The 14,187-nt window shown below is 40.9% G+C and overlaps 1 protein-coding gene across 1 annotated transcript; it reads left to right on the top strand.

Annotated features, from left to right (window-relative positions):
- The first annotated feature begins 4,708 nt into the window (after positions 1-4,708).
- Positions 4,709-13,827, top strand: POMP (proteasome maturation protein). Its single transcript, XM_076364318.1, has 6 exons — positions 4,709-4,785; positions 6,321-6,418; positions 7,293-7,353; positions 9,559-9,660; positions 11,563-11,656; positions 13,306-13,827. The coding sequence occupies exons 1-6, from the start codon at positions 4,783-4,785 to the stop codon at positions 13,371-13,373; spliced, it is 426 nt and encodes a 141-aa protein (XP_076220433.1). The 5' UTR covers positions 4,709-4,782; the 3' UTR covers positions 13,374-13,827.
- The last annotated feature ends 360 nt before the right edge of the window (positions 13,828-14,187 follow it).

Here is a 14,187-nt window from a genome sequence, read left to right as displayed (position 1 = left end):
ATTCTTTCAGCTGTGACTACTATTATTTTCAAGGTTTCCCTTAGGAAGACACTCTCACAGGAAACGTGCTTTTAGTCTCACCTATATGTGCGGGGTGGTTATGCTTCTGGGAGGCAAATCGCTCCAGGCTAAGGGGGAAGATAAAAATGTTTTTTTCTGTGAAGTCTCATGAGGGACTTGGTCTCAGTGCCAAAAAAAGAGTTTATGGAGCAGTGAGATCCTGACTACGTGAACACTGGGTAGGTTAAACATTGGACTCAGGCTGAAGGATTAGTTTAAGAATCATATGGTCATGAGGAGGTAATAGAGTTTACTGAAAATAGCTATTTAGCCATTAATAAGGAAATACTCCTACTGGCATTCCTCCAGGTACTGCCCATGTAGCTTCAGCTGTTGCATATACATTGCTTTTTATCTTTCAACCCTGTTTTTTCATAGTTCTCATAGCATTGCGAGTGAAGAGAAAAAGTAGTCAAAATCAGCCACAAGCATCTAACTCCCAGCTAGACTGAACAGAGGCAGCTGGCAAGCGCCGAGGAGGAAGGCAGGTTCAGGGTGTTTGGCTACTGAGCATCCCCTAGCGACTGGCTCTTCCCATTACAGCCTCCTGCTTTTCTGAGTCCGCAAAAGGGGCGCAGAGACGAGAAGCCCAGGTTTCCCAGAGTCCCAACAACGGATTACTACAAATAAAGAAAGAGTACAGATACCAACCCGAGACTTACAAAAGCACTGACAAGCTACAAAATAAGTCATCGCTTCAAGACAACAAGGACCTCTTTTTAATCCAAGTACGTAACTCGGACTAAAAAACAACTGGCATCCCTTGTTTGACCTACCAAAACAGGAACTGAAGGCACTTCTACAGATATACCATCTTTTCACTTAAAATTAACTTATGACTTATAAATCAAATAATGAAACGAGGGATTTTTGGTATTATTTCCCCACTGGATGCTGCAGCATGTTAAAAAAGTTTACATTTCATAGAGAGATAACAATGTACTTTTTTCGGTCATCTATTGGACCTCTTGCTGCATTTGAATGATGAGGATGGGCAAAGTTTGACTCAAGAAAATCATGCAAGCTGTGGAGTTTGCTGGTAAACAAACAGGAAAAAATCATCTGCTTCGGCAATATGTGGGATTCTTTTTTTTTTTTTTCTCCCTGCAACAGTAACTTTTTTTCTAAATACTTTCACCAGCTTCAGGAAAGGGTGGGTTAGAGTCAGGGGTTTCCTGAGCCTTTTCAGAACATGGTTTTAACGTAGCCGTGTGTTCAGAAGAGCCCCTAGAGAGTCTTGTTTTGGAACACTCTGACGCCTACACATTATTATCTTTGCTACGTTTTGCAGTTTTGTGTGAAATTTATTTTTAATCTTTAACAAAACATGCCCCTGTTTATCTTAAATTCAGAAAAGGTTTAATAATTTAAAACAAAATAACTTTTTAAATAATTAGATTTACAATGAATGCCAAAACATAAAAGTATAAAGCAAGTTAACAAGAAAGGACTTCTTAAAGATCAAAGAAAATGTGTTTATTTGATTTGATTAAAAACAAATAAAAAGTACTTTCACTTTAACAGGTTATAACTGGCTGTTGACAGAAACCAGTGAAAGAGTTTCCCAGTCCCACAGGATAAAGGTTTTCTTCTGATAGAGGTTCACGTACTCAGAACAGATTGCCCACTGATACGTCAAAGGCATTATATTTTGAAAAGCGACAAAGCTGCATCAATATTAAAAACCGTGGATACAAAGGCAAGTTTCCTTGGACAACATACTCCTTTTGCTATTGTTAAGTAGGACTGATGGTGTAAATCAATGGGTATTTCTATCTTCCATCCCTCTATACACAAGAAAGCTCTGGGAATGGGAGAGGTAAAAAGTACCATTTAATTTAGTGGAAAGGCAATTATTAGCTCAAAAACTGCTTTAACATAGCAGTAGAGTTCCCAGAAGAGAGCTGGCTTCTGTAGATCTCCCCCTCCATGGACAGAGGAGGCTGGTATGCGGCAGCCTGTGCCCGGCCAGGCATGCTGTGCCTCTGTCATGACAAGTTTCGAGTCCACCAGGGAAGTCTCTCCCCGAGGCTTGAACAGAAAATGTACAGACCTCTCATGAAATGATGCCATGCTAGGATCCAGGCAAGAAAAAGCTAAGTAATTGAAACAGGAATTTGCTTTAAGTCATGCTGTCTAAAACTTTGTTTAATGAGGTTTATGTTTGTTAATACCAATTTAACTGCTAAAAGAGCATTTGAAACACTAATCGGTTTTTCTTAAAAGAGTAAACGCTTTCCTCATTTCTAAAAGATAAAAGAATCCATGGTCTAAAGATCACTTGAAACCGCAGTGAAATCCCCCAGCTAAACCAAAAAGACCAGATCTGACGTTCCAAAAATGCTGAGGTAAAAAACATCCAGAAAATATTTAAAACGTTCATACATTTCAGACCTCCTCTACACAAAATGACGAAAAAATAATTCTTAAAAAAATAATAATTTGCAGGTTATCTTTAAAAGTGACATGTGAAATTCATCATCCTAACTTTACAGAAGTAATCATTTTAGAGGAGCGGTAGTTATTTTCACACTAATTTTAGAGTGTCCACATACTCTTTTAAGTGTCCACATACAAGAACAGCCTCTTTAGCAACCACAGTCACTGCATCTCACTTCCCACCCTGTTATCATCGGCCTGGAAGCTGCCTTCAGACAGACTATCCAGACCTGCATGCCAGCAACACTCCCTGGCAGGCAGGCTTCAGCACACAGGGCCCTGCGTGCCGGGGCTGCCACGCCTGGGGCAGTGCCTGCGGGCTCCTGTCCGCACTCTGGTGAGCCCGGCGCTGGGGGCAGCCTTGAAATCATCTGCTACACAGAGGGCAGCCATACATACTGCTTCTGAGCAGTCGAAGCACTCATCGCTCACCACATGCTCTCATTTCTGATCAAAGGTTTGGTCAGCCCGACAGTTGCTCATGTAACTCCTATTAACTTGCAGCAGGGCCGCAGGGAGGAATGAGATACTACTCCAATCATCCACCGTTGAGATGCTCACTGTAAGATCATTAAAACAAAGCTGGTTGTGAAAGAAATCAAGCCTTGCTCCAATTTAAAATACTTGGTAAATTGATGAGAAAACGTGTGTGATTTGTGTTTATGTCTGGAAGTTTTCCCTAGCGTGAAAGCCTTTAAAGGAAAACCAGATCTTTCTTGCAATGTATGTTCTTTTATGTTATGCAGCCTAGACCGTGGATTGCAGTGATGTCAAAAATGTACATGGAGTGATTGAACCCTGTCTGTGTCCTGCAAGAATGACTTTGAAAGTTAGATGTTTCATCTCTACAGTCGTATCCTGATCAACAAACTCAGTCAATAAATAAATACATTTAGTGACAAACCTAGCTTTTTCTGTAAGCTGCCGTTAAACAGGAACTTGATTTGTTTTTTGTATTCACATCTATTCTATAATAATGAATCCAGCACCACAATATCCGAGTACCCATTATAATTATAAGATCAGAGAAACCTTTGTGGTACCCGTTTTCCTAAAAATGATTAAAAACCCCCAGTTCTCCATTCTCATTCTTTTGATGTCTTTGCTTTAAGCCTGAATACAAAGGGCCAGAACTTTGGTTGAGAATGGTTTTTTTTAAGCAGTGAACTGATTTTGCCCAAGAAAGAGGAAACAGAGTATAAAGCATATGACTTTTTCAGTAATTTTTTCCAAAGCCGTGTGCCATTAAAACATATGTAAAATTCGCATTTAAATATTGCTTTTTGTGCAAGATGTGGTGTTTATTTGTCACATATGAAAATTGTATCACCAATTTGGGCAATTTGGGGCAAAATCTTAAAGGGTTGAATGAGCTACAGGTCTCAGAATAAATATGTAAAATAGATGCGCCAGATACACATCTGGAGCTACACATTGAAATCCGTGGAAAACTTTCTCATGATTGTCGGAAAGTCTTACAAAGTTTTTTAAGTGCAAGCTAATATTAATTCCGTTACCATACTGTTATTGTGTTAATACCTGCCTACTAACACAGCAGCTTTTAGCCACCATTCTCAAAACTTATTTCCAAAGATTAACCTGCTGCAGGCCTGTCCCCGTCGGTCACTGGGAGAAGATCAGGACCCCCGAGGTCCTTGGTAGAGCAGCACACCCCGACACCTCTCACCCCCACAGCGCTGCCCAGGGAGGCTGCACGGCTGGCCCAGCGCCCGAGGAAGCATCGCCGCCTCGTTTCGCTACCTCAGGCTGTCAGCACTGTGACAGCGTTGGGGTCACACCAGCTCTCAGCTTTTGCTGCCTGTGGCCCACTGGGAGAGGACGGGCTTGACCAAGAGAAGAACCCCTCACCCGACACCACAACACGGCCGACCCGGCCCACTGTGGGAGGCCATTGGCCAGCTCCAGCTCATGCTTGGGGCCAGGGTGGTACCGAAACAGCTGGGTTTTGCCGGCACGTGGGAGCAGTACGGTCAGTCTATGAGCAACAGCCCTGGGAGCAGGCAAGCCACGGCCAAGGAAGGCACAGGGCCCGGGCGGGAGCCCTCGCCCCTCACACCACCTCACGGCATAGGCCCCCCGCACCCCCCGCCACCCCTTCGGGGCAGCCGCGGCCCCGCCCACCGCGCGGCCCCGCCCCCCTCCCCGCGCGGCCCGTCGCGGGGAGGGGGGTGGGGCCGCTGTTCCCTGCTTGCGTCTGACGCGGGGCGCTGGGGGCGGAGCGGAAGTGAGGAGGCGGCGGAAGTGGCTGCGCGTGGGGCCAAGATGGTGAGTGCGGGCTGGCGGCGGTGCTGGGCGGGCGTCGTCCTCGCGCTGGAGCGGCGCGGGCCGGGCCGGGCCGGCGCACATGCGCCTGTGCTTGTCTACCCCACTCGGCCGTTGGGGTCCCTGGGGGTGGCGGCCGTTGGGCGAGGGGCGCTGGGGCCGTGCTGAGTCACGGGGGTCCGGCGCGGCCATGGCGGGCGCTCGTGCTGCCGGGTCGGGGGCTCTCACCGGGTCGGAGGCGTCCCTCGTCTCCCCCCCCCCCCCCCCACCCGGCCCCGCGCGGGCCGGTCTCCGCTAGGCATCGTCGTGGGCTCTCGGGGCCGGGAAGGCGCGAAGGGTGCGCGGCTGCGGTTAAAGCCCTTCTGCTGGGAGCGGGGTGGGACGGGGAGGCCGAGAGCCCCGGTAATCCCCAGCCGCCCGGAGCCAGGGGCTTCGTGCGCCGCAGCCAGCGCGGCAGCTCCGGCGAAGGGAGGTTGTGCCTCTAGCCTTTGTGGTGGAGAGCAGCGGTGTGACGGACTGGGCACTGGCGTGACTTGAGCGCCTTACTTTTTGGGGATATTTCATGGTTTTCTCCTTGCACTTGACTTTCGCTTTGATCTTCCCTCTTGTCGCATCTTCCAGGCAATGTATCTCTTTAACGCTTTCTCTTACAGCAATCTCCGAAGGTCTGGTCAGCGTTGAGTACGTTAGTTGGTAGATGCTTTATATGCATGTCATAACAGGTATTTTAGGGTTTTCTAAGAGCTGTTAGGTTGTTGACAGTTAACATGTTAGTACAAAAGACCTTAACTTAAGCATGAATTTTCTGTTGGATCCGACAGTGCTGCTGGAGGACACTCCTGCACTGAACAGCCCATCACTGTCACCTTCCAGAATTTGTTATACATTGGCCTACTGGTGGAGCAATTTGTATGAACAATCCTAAAATCAATTCAATAAAATCAGGCAGGTTAGCATGGAATTAGTGGTCTGGGTTAAGATGGCTTTACTTAGTAAGTCTGTGGAGGTGTGTTTTTCTGGTCTTCTGCTACAAGTTACTGTTTTTCCTTTGCTCTTTCAGTTACCTGGTATACTAGACCACGTAAATACACCTTGTCCTCTTTATGGCAGCCTTAAACCATGAATAAAATCAATTTGATCTTACTCGATTGTGTCTGTATTGAAGTAAATGAAGGAATGCTCAGACGTGTTCCTTTCTGTCCTGTCAGCTGAGCATGACCTGCCTTCTTCCTTTCCATCCCTGCAGCCCAGGGTGGGAATGAACAAGGGGTAATTGCGAGTTTAACGGTTTCAGCCAGATCCAAAAAATGTGTTATTGGTACCTTTAACTGTTACCAGACTCTCTGAAAGGATTGTAATTTAGTGTGGGGTTTGTGTTTTGGTGGTTTTTGTTTTTTTAAAAAGAGACTTTAAAGTCTAGGGCTTGTACATGAGTAGTTTAAGGAGTCTTTGAACACTTTGTTTCATTTGCCTGGCCTAACAGCCCATACAAAAGGGGTCTAGTTCTGTTAAAGTAATCCTTACTTTTTTTATTCCAGAATTCCAGAGGCACTTCTTATCTCTTGAAGGATAGCGTCCCAATTACTGAATTTTCAGCTTCAGGACCATTTGAAGGTTATGATCTTCTGCGTAGAGGGTATACTTTACTTTTTCTTGTTGAATTGTGCCATAGCCGATGTTGAACTTCAGATATAGGAAGAAAGTATGTGTTAAATGTTGGCTTTTTAAAGAAGGTGCTTGGAAGGTGTATGGCAAAAGCTATAACCTAAATTGCACATATTTAATCAGATTGCCTTTCAAGCATGAATTTTCTCTGAAACATCACTTCAAGAAGTAGATAACATTGATGGACTTTTACCTGTGTGATACTGCTCTTTAGAAAAGAGATGGCAATGTATTAATAATTATGAAATATATGCTAGTTTTAATATACGTGTATATGAGTGTGCCGTAGCACTGTGGGAAATGGTTGATTTCAGCATTGGTGCGAAAAGTAAATATAGTAAAAATAGTGGGTTTGGGTTTTGTCATTTTATATGAGTGCAAGACTACGTACGTGTCTTGGATAATGAATCTGAAACAAGTTAATGGAGTTTAAAATGCGGGTAATACCTTCCTCCCCCATACCTGTATGTACAATATTCAGTTGCAAAAGCTTGGCGACTTCTAAAATCAGATACCATGGTAGCTTGCACATAATTAAACGTATGATGTTTTAATTTATTAATATTTTTCTTTATTTCTGAAGGGGGTCGAGGAAGAAAAGCTGTCATTCTGTTTTGTCAAACATAAAGAAAAAAGGATGCCTGAAATCTAAATTATTTTTCTTCTGGTGGTGCTGTAGTTAGAGGTCTTACTTGCTGCTTCACTACTAAGCTTTTTTTTTTTTGGTAGTTCAAACTGCTAATTGTGTGTCTCTGTGGGTTGATGTTTTTATCTGAGATTAGTTTTGGAATGCAACTTAGTATCCTGATTAATTTGAAGTTCAAATTTTTTACTTGTATTTCTAGCTTTACAAGTGTGAAAAATGAATTGTTGCCCAGCCACCCACTGGAGTTGTCAGAAAAAAATGTAAGTACAACAGCAAACGTAGCCGTCTTCACTCTTAACTAATTATGAAGTTTAAATTAACAATGTGGTTACCTGGACTGCTTTTTGCGGTAACAAGTAATGAGCAGGGTCTTGCCTTTAACAGAATAAAGGTGTTCAACAATAGTAACATTTTATTTATACAAATAACATCGTTGGCAAATTTGTTTAATGTTAACCTCCCACTTGTGACTTCCCATTTCAAGTATGTAAGCGGGCTTCCAAGTAGGTAGCCAAGTTGGTAAGCTTTAGTCATCTAAAAGTTACTAAGCTGGTTGTATATGCAGCCTCTATAGTTAGGTGGGGGGCACACCTGTCACTTCTAGAAGGCTGATCCTCCCATTTTGTCTATAGGTTTACCATATATCTTCATTTTCAGACTTTCAGTCTGTGAACACGTAAATACTTTTCATTAAATTACTTGATCCCACTTAGAAATTTTACACATACAGTTTGTCATAAGTGTATGCAGTCTTGTCCGGCTTAGTTATCGCTCATGGACCACTTAAGAGTGGTCTGTGGACCGTAGGTTGAAGGGAAAGGGAGACTAGACTGACAGCTTTGGCTAAATAGCTCGTTGAACTGAGTCTTGTCTCTGGTACCTGTTTTGTCATCACAGAAGATCTGATGTAATAGAATGTCCTGAAGCAAAGGCAGTATTTGGATATAGTGTTCCAAATTGCTAAGCTAATCAGCATGACGAGGTCTGAATGTAATGTCTAATGTATTCTAATTCTAACCAGTGCTAGTGTTGTCTTGAGTTAAAAGGATGATGTTAATGTGACACCAACTTCACGAGCTTATTTATAAATACTGTAAATGTTTTCGAGCTATTTGTCAATTGTTTTTTTTTTAACAACTGACTACTATAACTTAGTTTTTAACTCTGTTCTTGCTATATAAAACCTGCATAATTAAAAGATTACATGCTGGAGAGAAAAAAATGCACAGAAATTAAAACAGACAATGTGTTCCCCTACGAAGTGTGTGAAACTTTTAAATTGCTTTTTCCACATACTGTTTGGTTAGTTTTTCTATAAATTTATGGCCGATTTTTCTAAGAATTATTTTCATGTACATTTGAATGGGAAAAGACTTATCTTAGCCTGAGATAGTTATGGTTGTTTTTACTGCCATAAATGGTAGGTTATTCAGGTAGCACTAGTAGAAACCAAATCTTTCTGCTGCCCAGATAAGGACTCCTACCTTTATAAAATAGAAGACGTGGAAAAATAATGTGACCAGAATTGTAAGTTTGGGATGAGGCATATAAATAGTATTTTCTGCTAACTTTTGAGGAGCATTCAATGTAGGTTGTTATGAAGAAAACACGTTATGCCTTTGACTTGTATTCTCCTGTTGGTTTTTGAGATCCCTTCACATAAACAGGATGATATTCTCATACTAGTAGGCTTTTGTCATGGTGATTGAGTACGGGTTTTAAAATAAGAGATTTGTATTTTTTGTTTTACTTTACAATACTGTATTGTGTCAACATTACAGGCATGTAGTCACTACTATAAATGCCAAATTTGAGACTGGATTGCTCAAACTTAAGTTTAACATTAAGCATAAGTTACTTTTGTGTACTTCGGTATTCGTGAGCCAGCATTTTCACTAAAAGGATTCTCTACTAAATAGATTTTCTTTGTCTTACTGATCAGTTTTAAAGCAGTTGGTAAAACTATGAGCTTTCTTTTGCTTTTTGGATTCATACGGAGTGTATGTGGTGCTCTGTCTTCCTACTTGATCAGAAAAGAAGTATTTCAGGAGTTTTCAAATAAAGTCTTTGATGGCTAACAATAACATCAATTGCGGCTTTCAAGTTTGTATTCTTACTTTAAACCAGACTTAGCTTCCAATTCATGCTGACAATATTGTAGTAAAGTAGTGCAAAACTACACCACTTGGTGGTGGTACATGTCCTGATTGTCAAAAATAACAAAATAAAATTGCTACTATTGATTTGTAATAAAATCCAGCAAAAAGCAACTCCAGTTTCATGAAACAAATATTACTGCATCACTATCTTTTTGTGTACATTTGAGACACATATGATGGAATCACTGAATTTTTACATATAAACTTAATAAGCATGTTCATTTAAGTAGGATGTCGCAAATATCTTCTATGGCTGTAATTGAAATAACTTTTTCTAAAATAAAAAATCAATGTTGTTTGTGATAGTTCCAGTTTAATCAAGATAAAACAAACTTTGCCACACTGAGAAACATTCAAGGACTCCACGCACCTTTAAAGCTGCAGATGGAATTCAGAGCAGTGAAACAGGTAGGCATTTTTATCCAACTGGTATAACTTAAACCACTTGAAAAAATTTTTATCTCGGAATGTGCTTTCAGAGAGACATCTTTCTTTGTTGAAATACCTTATGTTTCCAAAAGAAATTATTTCATTGGACTGCTTTTATTAAAACCAACCAACCAAACATTGCAATTAATAGTTTCCAGGACAGTCAATATGCTGAAGCCTTTCAGCTGCTGTTCTTTTATTGGTTACTTGGTGAAGTGGTAACCACTCTAGCTTTTCCGTGGACTAGCTTCTTGTAAGCCTTCAGAGAAAAGCAGGAGGACTTGAGTATTAATTCCTAAAATTAATGCTCTCCTCTGAACATATGACCTTCATGGGAAGGAATCCCTGCATCTGTAGGGCAGAGACTTAAGGATCTGAAGCAGGTAGTGATTTGGGAGTGGTTATAGAGGTAGTGTGAAACCTGAAGCAGAGAATTTGCTATGTGCTTATTATCGTTCCATAGCCTTTCTTGTAAGATCAGGGGAGGTCTACAGGGAGTTAAGTTCAAAGATTTTAACTCTTAATTGGGAAGCTGAGTCTGTCTCCTTTTCTGTCTTATCACCTAGGATGGAGAGTAACTGGAGGGAGGCTGACTTTGTCCCTTAGGAAACATAGAAAGCTCGTTGGTCCTAGTAGACTTTTTTTGGCTTGTCGAAGGTTGTAAAGCTATTAAGAGTTGTTTTTCCAAGTGAGTTGGAGCAATTTTATACTCCCTTCCAGTGGATCAGGTGCTACTGAACCACAGTGAGCTGCATTAAACTTGGCAGAAACTACTGGTCCTGAAGAGGTGAAAGTCAAACAGGGTGTATGAAAACATCCCTTGATCTCAGCTGTGCTGTCTTACGAGGAAAAATCTTTTTCCTAACTGTTGTTAGCGTGTGGCAGAAAATGAGGCAGGTGAGGATATCCTGCTAGTGTGTCTCCACAGGTATTCTTGGGGGATGGGGGGGGAAATATGGTGATCAGAAGGTTTTTCACTGCCAGCTTCATGTTAGATATACAAGTTCTCTTGTGGTTTAATTTCACTTTTCTAAAATATTTACTGGAATAGTGTATTTGAACTTCTGACAATTGTACCAGTAGTGATTATGGAAATCTTTGACATATTTTTTGTGTAAAGAGATAGCTACTTGATAATTTTATGGTTGTAAAATATGTTCATGGTATAACTGAAGCATCGCTACTGGTAGTGAATGCAATTGTTAAGTACAGATGTGCCATTCTCAGAACATTTAGGATCTGAATGCTGTGTGTACCACTTGAAACTTTTTTGTAATACTGTGGGTGAAGGGTACAGAAGAGAGTCTTCTTGAAAGTAACTGGGAGTGGACTTGAAGCTTAAGAATTGGTGGGGAACAGAGAAATAATTATGACTTAGGTTAATTGCAAGGAGGATTATGTTTAGATGTGAAAATCAATATAACTCTTCCACTTACATTCCTGACTTGTGTCAGAGGTGTAGGAAACTTAGAACGTGATTTCCAAACGCTGCAGTATGTCAGTTGCCCAACACTGACCTCAGGGTGTCGATGTGTTTGTCGCAGTGAGCCTCCCCAGCTTTATGTGATAACAGAGGAGAAAAAAAACCTACTTTTTTTTTTAACTACACTACTTGCTGTAGTAGCCACACTGCAGTGAAAGCTACAAATCTAGTGAAAGGCTGTTCTTTTCACAACAGAGAGATAAACAATAGAAGATGGTGGTGTTAGGTAGGTTTTGCTATCTATGTGTGCCAGTAGTTCTCTTATTTCATTGTTGTTTTTGAAGGAAGAAGTGACTTTGCCAATCACTTCTCTCAGTTACTTCAGACTGAAAAATCCAAATATAAAACTCCTTAATTTCAGACTTGTAGAAACTTGAACTCTTGTTGTCTTTTCACAGGTCCAGCGTCTCCCATTTCTTCACAGCTCAAACGTAGCACTGGATACTCTGAGGGGAAATGATGAATGCATCGGTTTTGAGGATATCCTTAATGGTAAATACATGCCGTTTTGAATGTTATGGAACCATGTAAAGGTAAAACTTGGGAACTGTGAAGTTCTTTGCCTCTATGGAATAAGAGAATTAAATGCACAAAATACAAAGAAAAAATTGAATTCCTGAAGGCAAAGAAGCACTGGGGGAAGGAGAAATAAATGTGGTTCAGCTGCTAGTTGTGTGGAAATTACTCTGAAATATTGAGAAAGCCAGTATTTGCTTGTAGGTTGGGTTTCTAAAGGAGTGGAAGATTATGCACTTAATGTCGTATGCCTGTTTCACCAGAAACTTTTGAACTACTTCTGCAGATTTTGACAGGTGGAGCTTACAAAGATAGAAAGTTTTTATAAGTTCTATAATTAAAAAGAAGGAAAGGCTAGAGGAGAGATACTGAACTAATGAACCAGAGATGTGGCAGGGGGAAGGCTCCCTCAAATTAACTCAACAGTTTGCAGTTGTGTGGTGGGCTACTGGCTGACAGTATGTGTGGAATAGAATAAACCTGGAAAAATAGTTTAAAAAAATAATTTCTTTCTAGCTGGTAGTTGGTAGTTAAGGACATGGAAGGAGGCAGAGGGTATTTTGAGATGGGATTGGAGAATGGAAAGAGCCAGGGAGATAGGAAACTGGAAATAATGGAGGGGTAAGTGGGAATCTAGAGGCATGAGGTAAATCTGGGATTATTTTCTGGGATGGGTTTACAGGAAGCAAGGGAAGGAATCTTAGGTTATTGTGGTTCAGGGGGTAGAGCAATGTCAAACAATTTATAGGAATTTGGTTATTAACCATTGCTCACAACAAGCTGTTGCATATTTATAGAGTGCTGAGGAGTGAGTAGTTTAAAAGCGTTTTTGGTAAGGTTGTATTTATCAGCTGGGGCTGGATTAGATAATTTTGGTGTCTCTGGAGGAATCAAAGGCATGCCTTATTTACAGAAGGAAAACACTCCAATACACCCATAAAGAAAGGTGTATTTCTTTCAAAGTGCAGTCACAACCTTTTTTCTGGCCTTGATTTTTTTTTTTTAAATTATGGAAATGATGTTCATACTGTCAGTATTAGTATCTCTTGTGTCCTCTGTACATTCCTTGATAACATTAGAGTACAGTGGCTAATGCCAACCATACTTTACAGAACGGAGGAAATCTCAGAGATATTTAAGGGCATAGAATTTCTGTGAAACTAGGCGGTTAGGTGGAGAAGAGAAACCACGAGTACATCCCAACTAACAGAAGGGCTGGAGTGTGAGCTCCTATTGTGCAGAGAAGTTGCACTGGAAAAAGATGTGGGGCATCTATGAGGAAAAAAGCTTCACTAGACTTGAGTTTTCTTAAACACAAAACTCAATCAGCCTTGAGATTCAAGCTATAGGAGACTGCTTATGTAGAACTGGTTGGTTTTACTTGAAGTGTGTGCGTGTCCTTATGAAACGCTGTTCCACTATAGATGTATTTGTTATCTGATGATTGCTTTGGATAGAGACTTAGGAGTTACAGATCTGCATTGTGCAACACTGTCAAAAATCAGTAAAGTAACTGTTGCACTAAGGATTAGAATGAAGGGAAAAAAGAAATGGTCATGTTCATAGTTATTGTTGGTCTTTGCAGCTTGGTAAAAGCCTCATGCCGTTGACTTTTTTTTTTCCAGATCCTTCACAGAGTGAGGTTATGGGAGAACCACACATGATGATGGAATACAAGCTTGGTTTATTGTAACAAAATGTACTCCACAAAAATGTTTTGTGCGTGTCTTTATACTGCAGATCTGAATACATGATACTAAATTGACACTCGCGGTGTTAAGCAGTCCTTCAGTTACCACTTGCCTTCCTTGATGAAAAGGCACATTAAATGTTTAAAGTCTAAATTGTTCTGTGCTTATTGTCAATTATATAAATGTCCTGTAACTAGGTAGTTTAAATAATGTCTCTTCATCCACTGCTCAGGACAGTAGCTTCTTAACTATGGAAATGCTATATATGTATACAAGAAATCCAAAAATACCCATGCATTTTAAAACTGATTACTGTCGGTAAATGCATTTAATGGATGTTCTTGCAGAAGAACTTTTTAAGGGGGAAAAGAAGGTATTTTCCATTGAGTAACTCTTTGTTCATGAAAATTTCCATACACTTTTTAAACTATTGAATAAAAGTTTGCTATAAATGCTGTTGCGTTCCAAAATATATTTAATCATAAATCAAGAATCTCTTATCCGCAACACTGTTTGTGGTGTTCCTTTTTCCTGCAGTATCTTTAAAGATCTTTAACTTCTGCACTGCCAGTGGAATCCTGCTACATACATTTTGTCCCCCCCTGTTGACGGTTGTTCGTGAGTGCGCCATTAAGGCTTTGTGTAGAATTGGAAGTATCGCTGTAAGGAGGGAGTTAAAGGTCTGGATTTTTTCATCTGTGACTCTGAGAGGATATTCTGATTCCTGAAAGTAGAAGCAAGTTCCACTTGGAGTTTAAAGAAGTGTTTTAAAATCCATTTGGGAACATGATCCAAAAGAGCACTCCTAGATCTAGG

This window comes from Aptenodytes patagonicus, chromosome 1, assembly GCF_965638725.1.
Source record: "Aptenodytes patagonicus chromosome 1, bAptPat1.pri.cur, whole genome shotgun sequence".
Lineage (NCBI taxonomy): Eukaryota > Metazoa > Chordata > Aves > Sphenisciformes > Spheniscidae > Aptenodytes > Aptenodytes patagonicus.
Note: the sequence above shows the minus strand (reverse complement) of the source record. Positions and strands in the feature narration are given on the sequence as shown.

Excerpts from the sequence above, each read along its gene's own strand:
- POMP (XM_076364318.1), top strand. Across the intron at positions 6,419-7,292 it reads TATGATCTTCTGCGTAGAGG|CTTTACAAGTGTGAAAAATG; the intron begins GTATACTTTACT and ends TTGTATTTCTAG. Across the intron at positions 11,657-13,305 it reads TTTTGAGGATATCCTTAATG|ATCCTTCACAGAGTGAGGTT; the intron begins GTAAATACATGC and ends TTTTTTTTCCAG.